General features: G+C 48.5%; 1 protein-coding gene across 2 annotated transcripts in view; it reads left to right on the plus strand.

The window, feature by feature from the left end:
• The first annotated feature begins 644 nt into the window (after nucleotides 1-644).
• The window catches only part of EPHX4 (epoxide hydrolase 4), a 32,987-nt gene continuing 9,548 nt past the window's right edge, over nucleotides 645-24,083 (plus strand). The window contains exons 1-4 of one of the 2 annotated variants that reach the window (XM_084758046.1): nucleotides 645-774; nucleotides 3,517-3,602; nucleotides 16,354-16,511; nucleotides 22,470-22,598. In XM_084758046.1, the coding sequence (XP_084614172.1) occupies nucleotides 3,571-3,602; nucleotides 16,354-16,511; nucleotides 22,470-22,598 (319 nt within the window). In that variant the 5' untranslated portion in view covers nucleotides 645-774; nucleotides 3,517-3,570. Of the gene's footprint in view, nucleotides 775-1,031; nucleotides 1,304-3,516; nucleotides 3,603-16,353; nucleotides 16,512-22,469; nucleotides 22,599-24,083 lie in introns of those variants that run through there. The other variant, XM_084758045.1, reaches the window with a different exon arrangement.

The raw sequence follows: 24,083 nt of genomic DNA on the forward strand, positions 1-24,083 counted from the left end.
GCCACCTTCCTCCATGCCCCGCCCCGCGGCTGCTCCTTCCTTCCTGAGGGCAGTCCGTCCTCCTGTTGAGAATCAAGTGTTCACTGTGTCCCTCTGCAACGACTGAAATTAAGGAGTTCAGTACCTCGTGCTTTCAAGAATGAGACACATTCCGAAATTGTATGATCACCTTTTTGGGGAGTAGGAATTGAACCCACAGCTTTAAGAACTGTTTTGCAGGCCCTAAGCAATGCCTCTAGCCCTGAGCATCCACTCTGGAAACCGCTTACCCACTTCATCCCACAAGCTCATTCCTAGGTAGAACGGAAACTAAATATGTTCGCACACAAACATTTACATAGATGTACTTAGAGCAACCCTAAGCTACACAGGTGGAAGGAATGGGGCAGAAATAGCTGCTTTTTCAGAGGACCTGAATTCAGTTCTGGGGGCGAGGGACACACAGGCTTCAGCCACCTGTAACTCCAGCTCCAAAGGTCCAAGGCCGTCTTCTAGGTGGGGGCGGGAGGGTGGGAGATAAACCATTGTGGGGTCTATGCCAATGGGGCTAGAATGAGGGAAGGGGAGGGGGAGGGGCAGACTAACTCCTTGCCTGTGCCTTGGTCTAAACTAAAGTGCCCCCCCCCTTTTTTTTTTCTGGCTGGGCTGCTAACTTTGAACCCAGTTGAAGAACAGTTAATATTTGTAGAGGATTGTCAGGGGTGCCCACCTGAAGAAATAGTTACCGCAATTTGAAGTCCCTCTCGCCCTCCGCGGTTCTCCCATCGGGAAAAGGTCGGTGGCGTCTGGGAACCGGGGTGGTGTGTGGGTGTGGGTATGGGGGGGGGCGTTTGAACTGGTGCAGAGCAGGGTGCTTAGGCGGGACCCTGTGGATGGCGCTCGGCGTCGCCTTCATTTCGCTGGGCTCTAGCGAAGCGGCTCGGGCGGAGGACAACCCAGGCCTCGCCCTGCGCGGTCCCCGAGGCCCGGGCGTGCGGCGTGTGCGGGACCCGGCGGGCGAGCGCGGGGCGAGCGCCGGGCGAGGGCGGGCGGCGGGCGCGGGAGGGACGCCGCAGCTCGGCTCCCGCAAGGCCGCCCCATGGCCCCGCCGCGCCCGCCCCGCCTGCTGCCCGCGCTGCGCGCCCTGCTCTACTGGTCCCTGGTGTACGGCTACTGCGGGCTGTGCGCCTCCGTCCACCTGCTCAAACTTTTGTGGAGCATCGGCAAGGCACCGGCGCAGACCTTCCGCCGGGCGGCCCGGGCAAACCCTCCGGCTTGCCTGAACGACCCCTCCTTGGGCACCCACTGCTACGTGCGGATCAAGGTGAAGGCCGGCGCGGGCGTGGAGCCAGGGGAGGGGAGCTTGACGCGGGTGGGAGCCGTGGAGCCGTGGGAGTCGTGGGAGCCGCCGGTGCCAAGGGCGCCGGGACCTCGCTTCCGAGATGCCTCCGGGCTACCAGGACGCGCTGTAGGCACCGGGAGGGGAAGCCGGAGGGACGGGACTGGGGGCTGGTCCGCCGGTCAGTTTGTCTTTCTGATCTCTCCTTATCGTGGGGGGGGGGGGGATGGGCGGGGGTAGCGTATTTTCTGAATATGGAATTTCTCTAACCGGATCTTCCTTCTGCCGAAGCAACTTAGATAATTCTGCTCCCTTTCCTACTGCAAGGAGAAGCTGTCTCCTGTCACCTTTTTTTTTTTTTTTTTTTTTTTTTTTGCCTTTTAAGGGCTCAGATCAGGTGCAGAACGATGCTCCTGGCGATGCCCTGCTGGCTCGTCCAGATTTTGAAATGGAGCGAGTGGACAGTTCTTTAGAAAACCATTTCTAGTCTCAGATGACCTAGGCAGCACTAAATAATAAAGAAACAGTTTGTGTCCGTGAGGAAGGAAGCGGATGTAAAGAAGTCAGGGACCAGAGGGATGGGATAAAAAGTAGGTGTCCACTTCTCCTTAATAAAGCTCCATTCGGTCTGCTTTAAAAAAAAAAAAAAAAAAGAGTGCCAGCCGTGCAAACAGATTTTCATTGTCCGTGCTTGTCCCAGCTTCTGTCACAGCCCACAGACGTTCTTTTTCCTGATGCCAGGTGGTGGAGTGAAACACTCTCTGTGATTCGCCTTTCAAAGGCAGCTCACAAGGAGATATTTATGTTACTGAGTCCTGACTTTTTACCAGCAGCTAAACTCCCCAGCAACTCGGATTCATAAAGACAAGAGGAGCCTGAAAGCGATGTAAGAATTAAGTGTGCTCATGTTTGGAGAAGAAAAGAAAAAACGAAGAGGAAAGAAAGAAATGAAATTAAAGCCAAGTCCAACAGACTTAGAACTTAGTGTAATTCTTGATTGTAATTACCAGCCTGGCATATACTCAGTACAATAAAATACTTGTTAAATCCAGTCTGGCCGCCATCCTCCAAGACTCACTGCCACTAAAGTACGCTTTTTAAAGGTAACAGCAAAGTCTGTTTAAGTGTCAAGCTTTAGGACAGACGCAGCAGCTCGTGAGTTACCCAGAGTTGCATGAAACCAAGAAATTGACACAGTAGCCCTTCCAGTCACCTAGACACCACATTCCTCTCAGCTCGTGCTGCTTAGTGATGCCTGGCAAGGCGAGTGCTCTACCACTGAGCCGCATCCTCAGCCCCCCACCCCCACCCACCCCTCACACCCCAGCCCCCCACCCGCTCTCCCCACCCCATCCCCACCCCTGCTCCTTCAGGACTTATGTGCCGATTTAGGCCCCACTGTGGGGCAATCCCTCTGCCATTGCTCTACAGCCACAGCCCTTGGGCCCCAGTTTCTTAGGGACAGGGATAGAGTTGAGGGACACAGCTAAAGGCCAGAGACAAAGCCCACGCTCAGCTCCAGACCTGTACTCTTCCTTACATTCAGAGATTTTTTGCTTCCTTTCTTTTATGTTTATCCATCTCCTTGATGTTTGCTGCATCCTTTTCTTGGTGGCAGTCCTGTCCTCTCCTTGGGCAGTCACCTCCCCTTGGGCACTGCTAGAAACAGTGGAGGTAGAAGGAAAAGGCCTGAGGTGGGGGGGGGGCAGGGAGGGGGGGCGGGGAGGGGGGGCGGGGAGGGGGGGCAGGGAGGGGGGGCGGTATATATGAAACACTCACGATCGTAGTGTGGGAAGGAGGTACCTAAAAATAAGAGAAGGAGTGTGAATTACGTAAGTGATGGTACAGCTCTTGACGGAGATCTGAGGGAGAGGAAAAAATATGTGAGGTAGACTTAGAAACTGAAATTCAGATCGGAAATGGGACACCCCCACTAAGACGAAAGCTACGTCGTGACGTGACGACATCTGTGCTTCCGAAGTTCGTGGTAGAGCAAGGAAGAGGGGTATTCTCAAGGGAATACCACAAAGGGGAAGCGATCCAGTTATCCTATTGATAACTCATGTTGCTCAATTAATATTTGTTTCTTCATGTTAAAAATAAGTCAAGTGAGAAAGTCGTTGGAGAGGCAGAAGTACTAAATGCCTTAATTTTGATGCCCGGGTCATCACACTATCCATGTCTTCTTCCCCTTTCAGGATTCGGGGCTAAGGTTTCACTATGTTGCTGCTGGGGAAAGGGGCAGACCACTGATGATGATGCTCCACGGGTTCCCCGAATTCTGGTAAGCTTCCCAGCTAACTTCTGCTGCGTTAACATTTAGTCCCTTGGGTGCTGCTGTGAAAGAACAGGTTGTTGTTTTTTGGGGGGTTTTGTTTTGTTTTGTTTGTTTGTTTTGGCTTGGTTCTGGAGGCTGGGAAGTCCAAGAACAGGATCCGGGGTGAAAAGACAGGACAGTGACAGAGAGTAGATTTGCACTTAACCCTGCGAGGTCAGATAGCTCGTGGCCTAATCACTAACAAGTCCTCCTCTTGACCCTGTCACAGCAACAGCTAAAAGTCATCATTGAGTTTTGCAGGGGCAAACGCTCTAAGTGTAGAACTGATCGTAGAATCACTTTCCCAAGAACTCCAGAACATCCCAGAACATCCCTGAAGTCACAGCAGCAGTTTCTGTCCTGATCTTAAAAGCATACAAATATATGGCCATCCTAATTTTTTTGAGACAGGGTCTTGCCGTGTCGCCTAGGCTGGCTGTGCTGTCTTAGTTAGGGTTTTATTGCTGTGAGGAGACACCACGAGCAAGGCAGCTCTTACAAAGGAAAGCATTTAACTGGGGCTGGCTCACAGTGCAGAGGTCTAGTCCATTGTCATCATGGCGGGAAGCATGGCGGCGTGCAGGCAGACGTGATGCTGGAGAGGAGCTGAGAGTTCTACACCTTGATCCGCAGGCAGCAGGAGGGGACTGTGTGCCACACTGGGTGTCACTTGAACATACACATGACCTCAAAGGCCATGCCCACAGTGACGCACTTCCTCTAACCAGGTCACACCTCCCAATAGTGCCACCCACTCCCTATGACCAAGCATTCGCACGTGAGTCTATGGGGACCACTCCTGTTCAAACCACCACACGGCCTTCAGTGCACACCCCTACGCCTTCAGTGCACACCCCTACTCCTTCAGTGCACACCCCTACGCCTTCAGTGCACACCCTACGCCTTCAGTGCACACCCCTACGCCTTCAGTGCACACCCTACGCCTTCAGTGCACACCCCTACGCCTTCAGTGCACACCCCTACGCCTTCAGTGCACACCCCTACGCCTTCAGTGCACACCCCTACGCCTTCAGTGCACACCCCTACGCCTTCAGTGCACACCCTACGCCTTCAGTGCACACCCCTACGCCTTCAGTGCACACCCTACGCCTTCAGTGCACACCCCTACGCCTTCAGTGCACACCCCTACGCCTTCAGTGCACACCCCTACGCCTTCAGTGCACACCCCTACGCCTCCTTCAGTCTCCCAAGTGCTGGCCTTACAGATGTGCACCACCCCTAACTCTGCTTTTTGCTCTGAAGATTTAAAAAAGTCTTCTAACGTTTTAATTTTCTGAATTTTCAAGTTATGAAACATTCCCTGAAGAGCAACTACTGTGGGTAAAATACACTCCTTGGTGAGGGAAGGAGATTCTGAGCAAACCACAGCCTTGGAGTATTCAGCAGGAAGCTTCGGGCGTGGTTAGTTGAGAAGGCAGAGCAAAGACATAGCCATGGGTACATACGAATGCTGGTCCTATCAAAGGCATAAATCTTTTAAAGTAAAAAGAACGCCTAGGGGGCTGGAGAGATGGCTCAGAGGTTAAGAGCACTGCCTGCTCTTCCAAAGGTCTTGAGTTCAATTCCCAGCAACCACATGGTGGCTCACAACCATCTATAATGAGATCTGGTGCCCTCTTCTGGCCTGCAGGTACACATGCAGGCAGAACACTATAATAAATAAATAAATAGCCTATAGGCAAAAATTTACAGTGGTTACCACCCTTGTCTATTTGTATGCTTAGAATAAAATACCAGAACAGAGACTTACTTCCCACAGTTGTAGAAGCCAAGTTGCTCAAGATTAAGCCTTTGGGAGAGTCAGTGTCTAGTAAGTGCCCAAGCCGCTTTTTAAAAAATGTACCTGGTTTCTCTGTCCTTCAGGCAGCCTCACATCATGTCCTGGTGTGGTAGAAGAGGAAAGGGGGCAGGGGACAGGCCGGTTCTCTTGAGCACTTTGCTGGCTTGTGTTGTTAATGTCATATGTGAGGGCTCTGACCTCTGACCTCATGACCTCATCACTCTTTTTGGCAAATTGTTTCCGGTAGGTGAACACAGGGATATTTACACAGGCAATAGCAGTTATGTAGGGCGGACATTTCCCATTCCCTATTAACCCCAAAGAACCCAAATAAAAACAGATGAAAGTAACATCCAATTATTAAGAAAATTTAGCATATCTAAAAGAGAAGATGCTAGGGTGAAAAGAAATTCCTTTTCAATGGTAGAGGGGTATGACTTTAAGATGAACTAAATAGGATAGGAAGTAGATAAAAAGGACATCCTCTAGGTTGACTCAAAAGTAGAATATTAACCTGGGCGTGGTGGCACATGCCTGTAATCCCAGCACTCGGAGGCAGAGGCAGGTGGATTGCCGTGAGGTCGAGGCCAGCTTGGTCTACAAAGTGAGTCCAGGACAGACAAGGCTGCATAGAGAGACGCTGTCTCAAAAACACAAAACAAACAAAAAGTAGAACATTGGCTAACATTCGAAAGGCCAAACTTTTCCTCCTACTGCGTCATGGTGTCTAGAATTCTACCACTGCAAATTCTTCATCTTCTTTAGAACCGTAAAGATTTCGTGTCACCCAAAGCCTGATTTAAAATGCCTCTCAGAGAGCGGAGAGCCTGTCTGGAGGGGCCAGGAGGATGCGCATGCGCATTTGTCCCTTCCACCCAGCACGGAGCTTCAGGAGGCTTCACATGTAGCACAGAGGGAGGAAGCAGATGCCTCACCCACCCCCCATGCAAATCAGCCCCGCCAATGCTGGTGACAAACGGCGACCCATGTCACAGCCAGATCGCTCTAGCAGCCTCAAATGCATCCAGCTCTGCGGAATATTACCTTTATACCACGTAGCTGTTATTTTATGAATGAAAGCGGCTCTATAAACAAGTGCATTGGGATTGTTAGTGTCCTAGCTCGTCTGCGTGTGGAAGGAGAGAAGGTGGGATGGCGAAGTGCCGTCCACACACACATAGCCTAGTTTTGATAGTGCGAGAAGCTTGTAGGTGTCTCTTCCTGAGAAGACTCCTTCTTGAAGGCTTCTGGATTTAGCTGCATGGACAAACAGAGCCATAGTCGTCTGCTCTTCCATCTGGAGACACCCTAATTAAGGAGAAAAGCTCCCAGTGCAGTTTGAGACCTGTGCGGGGCATGGCATGGCTGCGCACTGTTACGTGTTAATTCCAGAGCATTAATCAAATTGCCCACAGGAGCAAAAGACAGTGAGTTCACACATGGTCACAGGACTGTCCAGTTTGGTTTTTACTGTCATCTCAAAGTCGCAGCCTCAATTGACAAATCATTAAGACCAGATAGCCCCGTGGCCATATCTGTGAGAGACTTTCTTTCTTTCTTTCTTTCTTTCTTTTACGAGACAGGGTTTCTTTGTGTAACCTTGGTTATCCTGGACTCGCTTTGTAGACCAGGCTGGTCTCGAACTCACAGCGATCCACCTGCCTCTGCCTCCCAAGTGCAGAGATTAAAGGCGTGCGCCACCAACACCCAGCTGAGAGATTTTCTTGATTGCTAATTGAGGTAGATGGTCCCACCCGACTCTGGGCAGAACCATCCCAGCAGATGGGCCTGGGCTAGGTAAGACGGCCGGCTGAGTAGGTGGGAGGTGGCCAGCCTTCCTCCTCGGTTTCCGCCTCAGTTCCTGCCTCAGCGTCCCTCAGTGGTGCACTGTTACCTGGAACTGTAAGGTGAAATAAACCGTTTACTCCCCAAGTTGCTTATGGTCAGAATATTTTGTCGTGGTGACAGAAAAGCAAAACAAAACAAGGACCCTACGCATTACTTAGAGTATTCTTTCAGGGACGTCGTGAGAAGAGAGCCGAATCCCTTAGCACGGCGGCACGCACTGCTCAAGTGTGAGGGCCAGGCTATCCAACATCCCTTCCTGGTCTCTCTGCCGGCACCTGGGCGTGCATTGCAGACAATCTCACAGACCCCCAAAGTAAAAGAAAAGAAAAAAGAAAACCTTATAGTAATTTTTTAAAACCCAGAAGCAACATACAGTGTAATGTGTTATCTAGATTTACCATTGTTACTTGAGACTATTGAGAAGTGGATTTTGTTTTGTTTTGTTTTGTTTTTTGTTTTGTTTGCGAGACAGGGTTTCTCTGTGTAGCATTAGCTGTCCTGTACTCGCTTTGTAGACCAGGCTGGCCTGGAACTCACCGAGATCCACCTGCCTCTACCTCCTGAGTGCTGAGATTAAAGGCGTGCGCCACCACACCCAGCAAGAAGTAGATGTATTTAATGTGTACTATTACATAGGCACAACCGCAGTAGGGTCCTGGCACCTGCTTTCTTAAAACCAGAGGGAAAGTCGAGACTTTAACACATCTGTGGGAACTTTAGCTAAATCAGCTGAAGGGCTGTTTGTCAAAGGATGGTTTTTTTCCCCCCTCTCTCTCTCTACCTCAATTTGCATCTCTTTTAAAAATATTTCAAGCTGACCCAGGCAGTTTCTGTGAGTTGCCTCCGTCTCCAGCTGTCTGGAATGTGTGTGTCATCACTCACGCAGAGGCAAGCGCAGACTCCTCATCCTGAGCTCCACACAGAGGCAGCAGTGTCAGCCTTGCCTTCGTGTGGAGGGGAGAGGAAGGGCCACACCTCAGAACGTCATCGTCATGCCTGGAAAACCAGGATCCTGAACGATTTCTGACAGAAATAAGAAGGGAGAGGTTGTATCATCGCTGGTTGTTTATTTTTCCTAATCATCTCTGCTGTTGTCTAAAACTGCCAGAAAACTTAGGCGTGGTGGCACAGGCCTGGGGTCCCAGCTTGGGGAGCCCACGACCAAAGAGCCTGAGGCGAGCTGGGTCTGTGTGGTGCTCATAGGAGCTTAGGCTGTGAACAAGATCCCATTACATGAATATAACAACAAAACTGCTATCACACACACACACACACACACACACACACACACACACACAAAGAATATGAAAATTGTTTTGTTTCAGGATGGTAAGGGTTGTTTTTGCAATGTGTCACAGAGGGGGTCGTTTTTGTTTTACTGATATGAACATTAAAGCCAGTTTGTCACTGTGGTCATTTCTGTTTTAGTTTATGGCTGAAATGTGAGTCAAATGTTTTACTATGTATGAATTCCAGAAAAAAAATGACATTTGAAATTATTCTTTAGGGGCTGGGAGGAGCTGAGGAGCCAAGGCGCTTCCTGGGTGAATATGGTAGGCCTCACTTGTTTATTCTGGTGTATGTATGTGTGGTGTGTGTGTGCGCGCGTGCGCGTGTGTGTGTGTGCAGACACACTTACACGTGTGGATATGTGTAGAGGCTAAATGTTAATGACAGATGGCTTCCTCTGTCATTCTCCACCTTACTTTCTGAGACAGAGCTGGCTGGTCAGCAATCCCGAGTCCACCTGTCCCCTCCCACACCTAAGCACTGTGGTTACAGGTGCTCACCACCATGCCAGCTTTTATGTGATTTGGGGACCCAAACCCAGGTCCTTGCACATGTGCAGAGAACCTTTTACTCACTGAACCATCCCCCCAGTCTCTCATTAGTGTAGCTTTAGTTTTTGAGGAGTTTACATAGGGGCTACAGTGTTTACATTCCCAGCAGTAGTGTGTATGGGTTCCAGTCTCCCTGTGTCCTTACCAGCTTTTTTTTTTTTTTCTTTTTTCTTTTTCTGGTGACAGCTACTCCAGTTGGGGTGAGGTGGATTCTCGGTGTAGCTGTTTGAGCATTGGTCTGATGAGCATTGTTTTCATGTTTTTGGCCACTTTGTCTTTTAAGAACTGTTTGTTTAGTTCATTTGACTATTTATTTGATTGAATGACTGAAGGCATTGGTGTTTAATTTTTTTGGCTATTTGTATATTCTAGATATTAAACTCTGTCAGATATATCATTGGCAGAGATCTTGTCTCACCCAGGCTACCTGCTCGTTTTACTGATTGCTTCTGCTTGCTGTGTCTGAATGCACTGAATTTCAAATTAGCTTTTTTTGTTGTTAAAATTATTTTGTGTGTGTGTGTGTGTGTGTGTGTGTGTGTGTGTGCGCGCGCGCGCGCGCGCGCGCACACACACGCTCGCGAAGGCCACCTGTGTGCAGGTGCCCACAGAGGCCAGAAGAAACTTTTCGTCCCCTTCATGCCTCAGTTGCATGCAGTCGTGAGCCAACGGATGATGACAGGAACCAAATTTGGGTCCTTGGGAAAGGCAGTGAGGGCTCTTACCCTCGGAGCCATCTCTCCAGCCCCAGGTTGGATTTATTTCTAAGCAAGTTGAAATTATGCCTGAAACAGCACACAGGTTTCATGTCCAAATAATGTCCAATACAATTTTATATATCAGGTGTCATGGAACTGTGCGTGGTACACTAAATTAAGAGTGAGCACACTGATGTGCAAGACAGTAAATTGCCTGGGTGTGGTGGCACATCCCCTTCATCCCAGCACTCAGGAGGCAGAGGCAGGAGGAATCTGTGAATTTGGGGCTAGCCTGGTCTACGTAGTGAGTTCCAGGACAGCCAGATCTATCTACATAAGTATCATGTAGTCGCTCTGTCTCTGTTGTTGGGGAGATTTTCTTTCAGGGAGTTTTTTCCTTTGTTAGGGATAAGGGGGCCATGTAACTTCCGCGGCTGTTTCTCTCAAGCTGAAGTTAGGTCGCCACTGTCAGGCCAGGCGGGCTGGAATGTGCATCGAGGCTTAGGGCAATGGGCTGTTCATCAGCAACGTCTGGTCTTCTGACCCCACTGAAGAGACAGGGAGCAATCAATCGACTGGTTTACCTCGGTCTCCAGCAAGTCCAGAGCTTTTTCTATAGGATCACCTGGAGCTGGCGCCGATCTCACCTTTGGAACAGTTTGTCCTCTGCAGCTGATTTCTGGATGGTGTCGACCAGCCAAGTGGAACCCTGACAGGCCAGATACAGGCTGGGAACAGAAGCTGAAGAACTTAAAGAAAACGTTTATATTTAGAACTTCCCCCTCAAAGACAGGCCGTAGGCGGGGAAGCTCAGGGTTAGGGTTGACAGAACTGCTCAAACTGGAGTCCGTTAGACCTGCGGGAGGTGGATCCGCGTCCCAAGGCACTCTTACTCCCTGAATCTCACATTATCGGTGTTTATAATCTGTACCGAAACCCACACTGTAGAAGAATCAACGAACAGGCATCTGTAAATCAGCTAAAGCTGTGGCTTTGTGTTGAAAAGCATGAACATTCTTTTCTTTTCTTTTCTTTTTTTCCTGTCCAGAAGGCTGGATATAAAGATTAGACAAAGATGTTTTTAACATGATAGGAAGACACATCTTCAAATCTCTACTTAGAAGCCAAGCAGAGGCCAGGAGTGGTGGTGCACATCTGTAATCTTCCCCCCTCTCCCCCCTCTACACTCAAGGAGGCAGAGGCAGGTGGATCTCTGTGAGTTCGAGGCCAGCCTGGTCTACAAAGTGAGTCCAGGACAGCCAAGGCTACATGGAGAAACCCTGTATTGAAAAGAGGAAGACAACCAGAAAAAATTTAAAATCTTGAGCTTGTGACTGATAATAATGGTCAATGCTTTACCGGTTCATCAGAATGTCATTGATTAATGTTAGAACTTTAACGTCTTGAAGTTTTAACATAACAATAACATAGAAAGGAAAATAAATCTGAAACATCTCTCATTTTAAATCATATATATATGTATATATATATTTGTAACTTGTTTTTATATGCCTTAAATAATTCTCTTAGACTCTCTTAATTTATTTAGGCTTTTATATCCTCAGATGTTTACAACTTAAAAATTTATATAAGCCTTAAATTATTTATCTAATCATTTACCATGAAGTTGATTACTGACAGGTCATTTTTAAAGAAGGATCTTTTGAATAAAGGAACAGTAAAAATTTTATCTGAAATCTATTTATCCCTTAATATGAAGCCTGTTAAGGCAAACCTGCCTGTGAGCTTGCCCTTTTTCTTTTCTTTTCTTTTCTTTTCTTTTCTTTTCTTTTCTTTTCTTTCTTTCTTTTTTTTTTTTTTTTTTTTTTTTTTTTTTTTTTTTTTTTGGTTTTTTGAGACAGGGTCTCTCTGTGTAGCCTTGGCTGTCCTGGACTCACTTTGTAGACCAGGCTGGCCTCGAACTCACAGTGATCCACCTGCCTCTGCCTCCCGAGTGCTGGGACTAAAGGCGTGCGCCACCATGCCTGGCTGAGCTGGCCCTTTTTCACCAAGTGATCCAATAGCTCTAGGAAAGTAGGACCTGGTATTTGTATATGAACTACATCAGCCAGGCAGCCGCTGTTAAACTGATAGCTTGACAGTTAGCTGTCAACACCATTAGAGGTTTAAGAAGGATAAATTGTAACAGGAAGTATAATCCACATGGTTTCTGTATCGATGAAAACGGCAGAGACTTAGCCACTACCTATGTGTTTACCCTTGGCCCCTGTGGTCTTGATGGCTTAGATGAGGGCAAAAGTAGGGAAAGACACTACGGTGTAGAATGGCAGTGCAGTAAGACCGCTGTGCCACGTCACATTATAGAAACACCACCATCAAAGGTGTTGGGTGAATCCTTGAATAACGAATGGCAGCGTGTCTCTGATCCACCCTCGGGAGGTGACCCATAAAAGTCTGTAAAAGCCAACTACTGGTTAGTGTGAGCTTGGTGTTTCATCTTACATAAGTAGTGTCTTTGGCTACGTCGTGGTGTTACGCTTATGTTCCACTCCAGTAGCCCCACCTATGTGCCTGCTAAACCCTCCATTTGGAAACTCCCTACATCTGAGCTGTAAAAACCCTTATCTTCCCCAGTCTGATGCTGGTCTCTTGAGCCTCACCTTACGGGGAGACATTTATATATTGTAAGAATAACTATATATAAATGTCTAGTTGTCAACCCTGTGTCATACATTTTAAGTCAACTTTTGGCACAGGTCCTACATATTTTTAGCCATTCCCAGTAAACTTAAAAATCCCGAGGTACAGGAAGTTCACATAGTGGTCATATAAATCTTGTAAGGCTAATTTATTTATTATTTATTGCCACTCTGTCTTGGCTTTTTGATTTTTGGGTTTTCAAGACAGAGTTTATCTGTGTAGCCTTGGCTGTCCTAGACTTGCTTTGTAGACACAGTGAGAAGAGACTGATCAAAAACAAGACATATGCACTGAGTTCGAGGCCAGCCTGGTCTACAAATCGAGTCCAGGACAGCCAACGTACACAGAGAAATCCTGTCTCGAGAAGCCAAAAACAAATAAACAAACAAACACCACGCGGTGGACACCTTCCTACACACGTCTATCTGGGCCTGACGGACTTCCGTCCAGTTCTCAGTTTCCAAACAACTATAACAAGTTGGGCAGGAAGAAGTCTCATACTGCCCTGCCCGGGAGGGTACTGTCTCCTGTCAGACCAAGCTCCCACAGAACCATAAGCAAATGTCACTGAAAGGTTGTTATGACTGACCAGGGGAGGCCTCCTTAGACAGGCGCTTTCTGGTTTCTCTTGCTATGGCCACGCCAGCTTTTGAAACAAAGGCATGACTGCTCGGACCAGGCAGCACAGAACCATCTGTGGTTAAGGCTTACAGGTGCGGCGTAGCCCAGTCCTTGAGAAACCCAGGGTTTAATCATGCGTAGGGAGGAGCCTACTTTGTCTTTACTATAAGGTGGCTTTCAAGGCCAAGATGGAGGCTGGCTCATCACCTGCTGCCGTGCCTCTCCAGCCATACACCAGAATAGTGTTTTCTTCCTTCCTTTTATAAGTGTTTGTTTTGTTTTGTTTAATTTTTTTTGTCATAGTTTTTCATCAGAGTGACAGAAGATTAACTGATACAGAGGTGAAGGGAAGGAAACAGACACAGGGCCAATCCGAAAGCTGTTGCATAGCAAAGACTCAGAGCAAAGGAATCATATCAGAGTAATCAGGGATTACTTATACAAATATCCAAGAAGCAGAACTTTATTCATTATTGGGCATAATGAGTGACAAGGAGGGGTAAGCTGGGCCTCAGCTACAAAGAAGTATCAATTAAAAGTTGTAAAGCTAGCAAGAAAATAATGTAACCACATGAGCTGACAGAGAAGAATCCTTAAGGAAACCAACCCCTCCGTTCAGTACAATGCCGAGACAACGTAACTGTGGCCTGGGCTTGGGAGATGCCTCGGTCTGTGCAAGCATGAAGGGCCTGAGTTCACATCCCAGGGGGCCCCCAAAAGGCTGGATACACAGCGTGAATGTCTGTGATCGCAGCGCGCCCGTGAGGAGGCAGGAAGTGGTGACAAGAGAATCCCTGGAAATCAAGGAAGAGAACTTGACACAAGGTAAAAGGCGAGGAGCCTGGTACCCACGCTGGTCCTGTGACCTCCACACACACCAGTGTACGCGTGTGCTCACATTCACATGTAAGATATGACCACGGCGTAGCCAAAGGCACTACTTAACGTAAGATGAACCACCAAACTCACACTAATCAGTAACTGGCTTTTACAGACTTTTATGGGTCACATTCCGAGGGCGGATCAGAGACACGCTGCTGTTCATAACTCAAGGATGCACCCAGCACCTTAGCTGGTGGTGTTTCTATAATGTGACGTGGCACACTGGTCTTACTGCACTGCCATTCTACACCGTAGTGTCCTTCCCTCTGTCGGCTGGTCACCTGACACCCTTGGGTGTGCTCAACTGCCGCACTCCAAAAGCATTTTCAGGCAATATTTCTCACTTGGTTTGTGTCTGCTCTTTGAACAGATGTGCCCACAGACACTTTTTGAGTTCTATAATATAATGAGTCACCCAGAAAATTTGGTATCTTTTTTGTGTTATATCAAAAAATAACTTTGCTTACTTGAGGAAGAAAATGCCTCTTTTCTCTGTGTCTTTAATTAGTTCTAGGCCCATCAGGGACACCCAGGGCTTGACTAAAGGCCTGTGGTCATTACAACCACCTGGTGCCATATGGCTTAACTGCTCTGATATCCTTGCTTGCAACATGTTTTATGATCATCTTGACAGAAAAAAAAATTCTTAAGTAAATACAGGCTTTTTTCTCTTCTGAAGATTGGTTTTGTTTTCATTATGTGTATGTCTGTCTGCTCCTACACATGTGTGTAGGTACCTGAGGAGGCTGGAAGAGGCAAGACTCACAGAGGTGCCAGCTGCCCAGTGAGCCTCTGTGAGAGCAGCTGGTGTGGGTTACCTTACGTCACCATTCTGTTGGATCCTTTCAACCTGTTCCAATCTTCAGACTCTTTCAAACCATAATTCTAACTGTTTAAATTAATTATTAGAAACAAAACACGGAGCCTTATTTGATGGCGTACGGGAAGGCTTGTCTGTGTTAGAGGGAAATTCGCATAGTAAGTTTCAAAATGACTGGCTCATATGGCTCCGTGATACAAAACATCGTGTTCGTGTTACCCTGCCAAGCCAGAGGCAGAAAACCATTTAGATATTGTGACCGAAAGTTTAAGCTTCTTTTAAATTTTAAAAATCACTTTAAGGGATCAGAGTCTTTTGTCCCATCTAGAAGTTCAATCTCTATGATAACCTGTTCTTAGTAAGAGTAGAAAATATGTAATATATCAATTTTCCTATCTGATATTTTGCAGTTTCTGTAAATTCTGACGTCTTACTATGAATCCCTAGAAAAAGAAGGGAGATGAATTCCTAACAATGGTGGTCAAAGGCTCTGTCTCACAGGGCTCTTTCTCCTGCGGTGACATGCAGTTATTTAATTCTTTTTTTTTAAAATAAAAGGGTTTTGTTGTTGTTTTTAAGACAGGGACTCGGTTATCCAACGCACACTATGTAGTTGAGGATTACTGTGAACTTCCTCTTAAAAATAATTTTAAATTTAATTTTATATGTAGAGGTATATATCAGTTCTATATGTTTGCAGTGACCACAGAAGAGTGAGTCAGACTGCTGGGAACTGGAGTCACAGGCAGTTAATTAATATAAAATTAATGGATGTTTTGCCTGTGCGCGCTCCAGTGTGTGTATGTGTGTGTGTGCGCGCGCGCGCGTGTGTGTATGTGTGACAAGGCACAAGCACAGAGGGGAGGGAAAACACTGTGGAATGGGTTTTTCTTCCCTCCGCACATGCTTTCAGGACCAAGTGTCCCTTAAGCAGCCAGGCTTACGGGAAGCAGCTTTATCCACTCTGTTGTTCTTGAAACAGTAGAATCCCAATTGTTCCATTTTACCAATAAAGACTCAGGAGCCAGATGCTGGGGTGAAAACCTGCTGGCTCAGAGAGACAGAGAAAGCACCCAGCTGACCTTCCTACCCAGCTCACGACCCAGAAGGAAAAAGCCAAAAGCCTTTTCTTCTTCTCCACTCTGTCTTAAATGTCTTCAACTCAACGTCCCTCCTTTCTACTTCCTGTGTGTCTCTCTGTTCATCCTTGAAACTTCCTCTCACTCTCTATGGTGTTTCCGCCCCCACCAGGTTCACTTCCTGTCAATTTGGTTGCTTGCTTAGCCTCCTGACCTAGAGTTAACTTTATTTAATCCTGTTTACAGAAAGCTCTTGGAGTAAAGGCTGGCTGAGCCACACCATAATCACCTGTTTTCAATAAACAGGAAGTTCTGTTAGAGATGAGCCACACACCAAACAAGAAACATGTTTTCACAATTCACAATCTCTGGGTTCACTATGGGATCAAATATCCCGCAACACATTTCCTTAAGCCAACATTCTTACTGTTTTGTTTTGTTTTTTCTTTTCTTTCCCTTCCCTTCAGGTATTCTTGGCGTCATCAATTGAGAGAATTTAAAAGTGAGTACAGAGTCATTGCACTGGATTTGAGAGGCTATGGGGAGTCAGATGCACCGTCTCATCAGGACAGTTACAAGCTGGACTGCCTGATTGCTGACATTAAGGACGTCTTAGACTCTTTGGGTAGGTTAGCCTTTTAAAAGGTGTGTGTGTGTGTGTGTGTGTGTGTGTGTGTGTGTGTGTGTCTTAATTAATGGTGAGAAATGCTAGAAAGAACTTGCAAACGAGTCTTATCCATCTGCACAAAGAAATTCCTGTAGGGGTCTCTGTTGGGAGATGTTCTGAGAAACGCCGCATTAGACAAGTTTGTCTTTAGGTCGATATCATAGTGTCCTTACACAAGCCTTGTGTACGCACACGGTGATATTAGTAGCCGTGAGATGTAGGAGGTTCTTGCTGGCATACCACAACATACGGTTTTATAATAAATGGTTTTTACAGTTAGATGAAGGACACTCTAAAGAACAGAACATTAATAATATAAACCATTGGGCTGGAGCAATGGCTCAGTGTTTAAGAGCGCTGACTGCTCTTCTAGAGGACCCAGGTTTGATTCCCAGTACATATGGCAGCTCACAACCATCAGTAATTCCGGTCTTGGGGGACCCAACACTCTCTTCAGGTAAGCTGTGCTGCAGAGCTCATGAGTGATGCTCACTGACTGGACTGTGCCCAGGTAAGCTGCGCTGCAGAGCTCATGAGTGATGCTCACTGGACTGGACTGTGTGCAGGTAAGCTGCACTGCAGAGCTCATGAGTGATGCTCACTGGCTGGACTGTGCCCATGTAAGCTGCACTGCAGAGCTCATGAGTGATGGTCACTGGCTGGACTGTGTGCAGGTAAGCTGCACTGGAGAGCTCATGAGTGATGCTCACTGGCTGGACTGTGCGCAGGTAAACTGCACTGCAGAGCTCATGAGTGATGCTCACTGGCTGGACTGTGCACAGGTAAGCTGCACTGCAGAGCTCATGAGTGATGCTCACTGGCTGGACTGTGCCCATGTAAGCTGCACTGCAGAGCTCATGAGTGATGCTCACTGGCTGGACTGTGTGCAGGTAAGCTGCACTGGAGAGCTCATGAGTGATGCTCACTGGCTGGACTGTGCGCAGGTAAGCTGCACTGCAGAGCTCATGAGTGATGCTCACTGGACTGGACTGTGCACAGGTAAGCTGCACTGCAGAGCTCATGAGTGATGCTCACTGGACTGGACTGTGCACAGGTAAGCTGCACTGCAGAGCTCATGAGTGATGCTCACTGGACTGGACTGTGTGCAGATAAGCTGCACTGCAGAGCTCATGAGTGATGCTCACTGGCTGGACTGTGCACAGGTAAGCTGCACTGCAGAGCTCATGAGTGATGCTCACTGGACTGGACTGTGTGCAGGTAAGCTGCACTGCAGAGCTCATGAGTGATGCTCACTGGACTGGACTGTGTGCAGGTAAGCTGCACTGCAGAGCTCATGAGTGATGCTCACTGGCTGGACTGTGTGCAGGTAAGCTGCACTGCAGAGCTCATGAGTGATGCTCACTGGCTGGACTGTGCACAGGTAAGCTGCACTGCAGAGCTCATGAGTGATGCTCACTGGCTGGACTGTGCACAGGTAAGCTGCACTGCAGAGCTCATGAGTGATGCTCACTGGCTGGACTGTGCCCAGGTAAGCTGCACTGCAGAGCTCATGAGTGATGCTCACTGGACTGGACTGTATGCAGGTAAGCTGCACTGCAGAGCTCATGAGTGATGCTCACTGGACTGGACTGTGCACAGGTAAGCTGCGCTGCAGAGCTCATGAGTGATGCTCACTGGACTGGACTGTGCCCAGGTAAGCTGCACTGCAGAGCTTATGAGTGATGTTCACTGGCTGGACTGTGCACAGGTAAGCTGCACTGCAGAGCTCATGAGTGATGCTCACTGGCTGGACTGTGCGCAGGTAAACTGCACTGCAGAGCTCATGAGTGATGCTCACTGGCTGGACTGTGCACAGGTAAGCTGCACTGCAGAGCTCATGAGTGATGCTCACTGGCTGGACTGTGCCCATGTAAGCTGCACTGCAGAGCTCATGAGTGATGCTCACTGGCTGGACTGTGTGCAGGTAAGCTGCACTGGAGAGCTCATGAGTGATGCTCACTGGCTGGACTGTGCGCAGGTAAGCTGCACTGCAGAGCTCATGAGTGATGCTCACTGGACTGGACTGTGCACAGGTAAGCTGCACTGCAGAGCTCATGAGTGATGCTCACTGGACTGGACTGTGCACAGGTAAGCTGCACTGCAGAGCTCATGAGTGATGCTCACTGGACTGGACTGTGTGCAGATAAGCTGCACTGCAGAGCTCATGAGTGATGCTCACTGGCTGGACTGTGCACAGGTAAGCTGCACTGCAGAGCTCATGAGTGATGCTCACTGGACTGGACTGTGTGCAGGTAAGCTGCACTGCAGAGCTCATGAGTGATGCTCACTGGACTGGACTGTGTGCAGGTAAGCTGCACTGCAGAGCTCATGAGTGATGCTCACTGGCTGGACTGTGTGCAGGTAAGCTGCACTGCAGAGCTCATGAGTGATGCTCACTGGCTGGACTGTGCACAGGTAAGCTGCACTGCAGAGCTCATGAGTGATGCTCACTGGCTGGACTGTGCACAGGTAAGCTGCACTGCAGAGCTCATGAGTGATGCTCACTGGCTGGACTGTGCCCAGGTAAGCTGCACTGCAGAGCTCATGAGTGATGCTCACTGGACTGGACTGTATGCAGGTAAGCTGCACTGCAGAGCTCATGAGTGATGCTCACTGGACTGGACTGTGCACAGGTAAGCTGCGCTGCAGAGCTCATGAGTGATGCTCACTGGACTGGACTGTGCCCAGGTAAGCTGCACTGCAGAGCTTATGAGTGATGTTCACTGGCTGGACTGTGCACAGGTAAGCTGCACTGCAGAGCTCATGAGTGATGCTCACTGGCTGGACTGTGCGCAGGTAAACTGCACTGCAGAGCTCATGAGTGATGCTCACTGGCTGGACTGTGCACAGGTAAGCTGCACTGCAGAGCTCATGAGTGATGCTCACTGGCTGGACTGTGCCCATGTAAGCTGCACTGCAGAGCTCATGAGTGATGCTCACTGGCTGGACTGTGTGCAGGTAAGCTGCACTGGAGAGCTCATGAGTGATGCTCACTGGCTGGACTGTGCGCAGGTAAGCTGCACTGCAGAGCTCATGAGTGATGCTCACTGGACTGGACTGTGCACAGGTAAGCTGCACTGCAGAGCTCATGAGTGATGCTCACTGGACTGGACTGTGCACAGGTAAGCTGCACTGCAGAGCTCATGAGTGATGCTCACTGGACTGGACTGTGTGCAGATAAGCTGCACTGCAGAGCTCATGAGTGATGCTCACTGGCTGGACTGTGCACAGGTAAGCTGCACTGCAGAGCTCATGAGTGATGCTCACTGGACTGGACTGTGTGCAGGTAAGCTGCACTGCAGAGCTCATGAGTGATGCTCACTGGACTGGACTGTGTGCAGGTAAGCTGCACTGCAGAGCTCATGAGTGATGCTCACTGGCTGGACTGTGTGCAGGTAAGCTGCACTGCAGAGCTCATGAGTGATGCTCACTGGCTGGACTGTGCACAGGTAAGCTGCACTGCAGAGCTCATGAGTGATGCTCACTGGCTGGACTGTGCACAGGTAAGCTGCACTGCAGAGCTCATGAGTGATGCTCACTGGCTGGACTGTGCCCAGGTAAGCTGCACTGCAGAGCTCATGAGTGATGCTCACTGGACTGGACTGTATGCAGGTAAGCTGCACTGCAGAGCTCATGAGTGATGCTCACTGGACTGGACTGTGCACAGGTAAGCTGCGCTGCAGAGCTCATGAGTGATGCTCACTGGACTGGACTGTGCCCAGGTAAGCTGCACTGCAGAGCTTATGAGTGATGTTCACTGGCTGGACTGTGCACAGGTAAGCTGCACTGCAGAGCTCATGAGTGATGCTCACTGGCTGGACTGTGCGCAGGTAAACTGCACTGCAGAGCTCATGAGTGATGCTCACTGGCTGGACTGTGCACAGGTAAGCTGCACTGCAGAGCTCATGAGTGATGCTCACTGGCTGGACTGTGCCCATGTAAGCTGCACTGCAGAGCTCATGAGTGATGCTCACTGGCTGGACTGTGTGCAGGTAAGCTGCACTGGAGAGCTCATGAGTGATGCTCACTGGCTGGACTGTGCGCAGGTAAGCTGCACTGCAGAGCTCATGAGTGATGCTCACTGGACTGGACTGTGCACAGGTAAGCTGCACTGCAGAGCTCATGAGTGATGCTCACTGGACTGGACTGTGCACAGGTAAGCTGCACTGCAGAGCTCATGAGTGATGCTCACTGGACTGGACTGTGTGCAGATAAGCTGCACTGCAGAGCTCATGAGTGATGCTCACTGGCTGGACTGTGCGCAGGTAAGCTGCACTGCAGAGCTCATGAGTGATGCTCACTGGCTGGATTGTGTGCAGGTAAGCTGCACTGCAGAGCTCATGAGTGATGCTCACTGGACTGGACTGTGTGCAGGTAAGCTGCACTGCAGAGCTCATGAGTGATGCTCACTGGCTGGACTGTGCGCAGGTAAGCTGCACTGCAGAGCTCATGAGTGATGCTCACTGGCTGGACTGTGCACAGGTAAGCTGCATTGCAGAGCTCATGAGTGATGCTCACTGGCTGGACTGTGCACAGGTAAGCTGCACTGCAGAGCTCATGAGTGATGCTCACTGACTGGACTGTGCACAGGTAAGCTGCACTGCAGAGCTCATGAGTGATGCTCACTGGACTGGACTGTGCACAGGTAAGCTGCACTGCAGAGCTCATGAGTGATGCTCACTGGCTGGACTGTGCACAGGTAAGCTGCACTGCAGAGCTCATGAGTGATGCTCACTGGCTGGATTGTGTGCAGGTAAGCTGCACTGCAGAGCTCATGAGTGATGCTCACTGGCTGGACTGTGCACAGGTAAGCTGCACTGCAGAGCTCATGAGTGATGCTCACTGGCTGGACTGTGCACAGGTAAGCTGCACTGCAGAGCTCATGAGTGATGCTCACTGGCTGGACTGTGTGCAGGTAAGCTGCACTGCAGAGCTCATGAGTGATGCTCACTGGACTGGACTGTGCACAGGTAAGCTGCACTGCAGAGCTCATGAGTGATGCTCACTGGCTGGACTGTGCACAGGTAAGCTGCACTGGAGAACTCATGAGTGATGTTCACTGGACTGGACTGTGCACAGGTAAGCTGCACTGGAGAGCTCATGAGTGATGCTCACTGGCTGGACTGTGCACATGTAAGCTGCACTGGAGAGCTCATGAGTGATGCTCACTGGACTGGACTGTGCACAGGTAAGCTGCACTGGAGAGCTCATGAGTGATGCTCACTGGACTGGACTGTGCACAGGTAAGCTGCACTGCAGAGCTCATGAGTGATGCTCACTGGCTGGACTGTGCACAGGTAAGCTGCACTGCAGAGCTCATGAATGCAGTGGCCGTGCTGAGTCTAGAAGTCAGCATTCTACAGCACTGCCTTCCATCCTCCAGCATTCATTTTCTTCCACTCTCTCTTCCTTGATGTTTCTGGAGCCTTGGGAGGGGGAGGGGTTGACACAGCCATCTGGGGCTGAGCACCCAGCAGCCACCTGCTCTCAGCATGTAAGCCAGTATCTTATGTAACCCAGGCTGGCTTGGGATTTCTGCTTCTGCCATCCAGGTCCTGGGATTGTGAATGTGAGCTACAGGCCCCATCCAATTAGAAGAAAATTAATATTTATTTATTTATTATATATATAGTGTTATGCCTGTCTGCCAGAAGAGGGCACCAGATCTCAGTATAGATGGTTGTGAGCCACCATGGGGTTGCTAGGAATTGAACTCAGGACTTTTGGAAGAGCAGTCACTGCTCTTAACTTCTGAGCTGTATCTCCCCAGCCCCAATAAAAAAAATTTAAATGTGTTAATTTATAGGATGTATTGGGTGAGATAGTGGTAAATGACTTCAGAAATGTAACTCTTCTATGTGAGATAATGACTTCACCTGTCTTTTTATGACGACACCATGTTTTTCTTGGTCACAGGGTATAGCAGATGTGTCCTGGTTGGCCACGACTGGGGAGGCATGATCGCCTGGCTGATCGCTGTCTGCTACCCTGAGATGGTGACGAAGCTCATTGTTATTAATTTCCCACATCCCAGTGTCTTTACAGGTGAGTCTGAGCCTTAATTATCCACTTCCGCTGACGTCATTACTCGCTGTCACCACTGTCACTGTGGATTTAAAACAGCGAAGTTTGGTTAGCCTAGTCTTTTAAAAGGTAAATGGAGCCTGGGTGTGGTGGTGCGTGTCTGTAATCTCAGCACTTGAGAGGCTTAAACGAGAGGGTGGAGAGTTCAAGGCCAGCTTGAGTTACACAGTGAGCCTCTGCCTCAAAGGCAGCTAGGTAGTAGTAAATAAATAACCAACCAAACAAACAAACAAAAATAAGTAAATGTAACCAACTAAACCAAGATGGCATAGGATACATGATGTTGTAGCTGAGGCTGACCCGAGCCTTCAATACTCCTGGCCCATCCTCCCAAGTGCGGGGATTACAGGTAATCGCCATGAAGCTCTTACTGTGTGTGTGTGTGTGCCTGTGTGTGAGTGTGTTGTGCATCAAGCCCAGGTCTTCTACAATTGCTAGTGAAGCACTCTACCACTGAGCCACACTGCCAGCCTAATATTTTTATTTTAAATCTTCCTTTTAAAAAGCTAAGAAAATTTAGCTTCCTATTTGCTTGTATAATTTCATCTCTTTTTTGGGCAATATTTCACTTAGCTTGGAGAGAGATGAGGGAGGAAATGTGGTGGTAGTGCTTTGCAAGTCATAAATCCTGGCAGAAAGAAATTTGCCTCTTTTCTGAACACTTTAGCTGCTGAACACAGATTTTTGTCTTTAGAGCAGTATTCCTCAACAGTTTCACCTCAGGAATTCTTTATTCTCCTAAAATTATTAAAGACCTCGAAGGGACGTTGTTTATCTAGGTTATATCTATAAGTGGTCACTACTTAGGAAATTAAAACTGGGATATTTAGCCGGGTAGTGGTGGTGCACGCCTTTAATCCCAGCACACGGGAGGCAGAGGCAGATGGATCGCTGTGAGTTCGAGCCCAGCCGGGTCTACAAAGTGAGTCCAGGACAGCCGAGGCTACACAGAGAAACCCTGTCTTGAAAAACTAAAAACCAAAACCAAAACAAACAAAACAAAAAAAGTGGGATATTTAAAATATAGTTATAAAAATAAAAATAAATAAATAAAAAAATATAGTTATATATCCAATCATTTTAAAAACCTATTTCATGTTCACATAAACACTTTATTCTGATGAAAATAACGACTAAACAAAAGTACAAACTACACTAAATACATTTCAGTGAAAGGACATTTCACATTTTACAAATCTCTCTGACTCTGGCATAACAGAGGACAGCTGGGCTCTCCCCTCGGCTTCTGCCTTCAATCTGTTGCCCTGTGTTCTGAGAACAGAAGTGTGAGAAGAGACCCGGCCTCACACACATCTGTCACTGGGAGAGGCGGGAGTGTTTTTCACTTCTCCTTCTCCCCGCCCGTGTCCGCTCTTCACTCCCACGTTCCCAGCCAAGCCTTCTGTAACAGCGTCATTGTGTGCAGATGACTACACATAAACACGA

This window comes from Acomys minous (genome assembly GCF_964271855.1).
Source record: "Acomys minous genome assembly, chromosome: 15".
Taxonomy (NCBI): Eukaryota; Metazoa; Chordata; class Mammalia; order Rodentia; family Muridae; genus Acomys; species Acomys minous.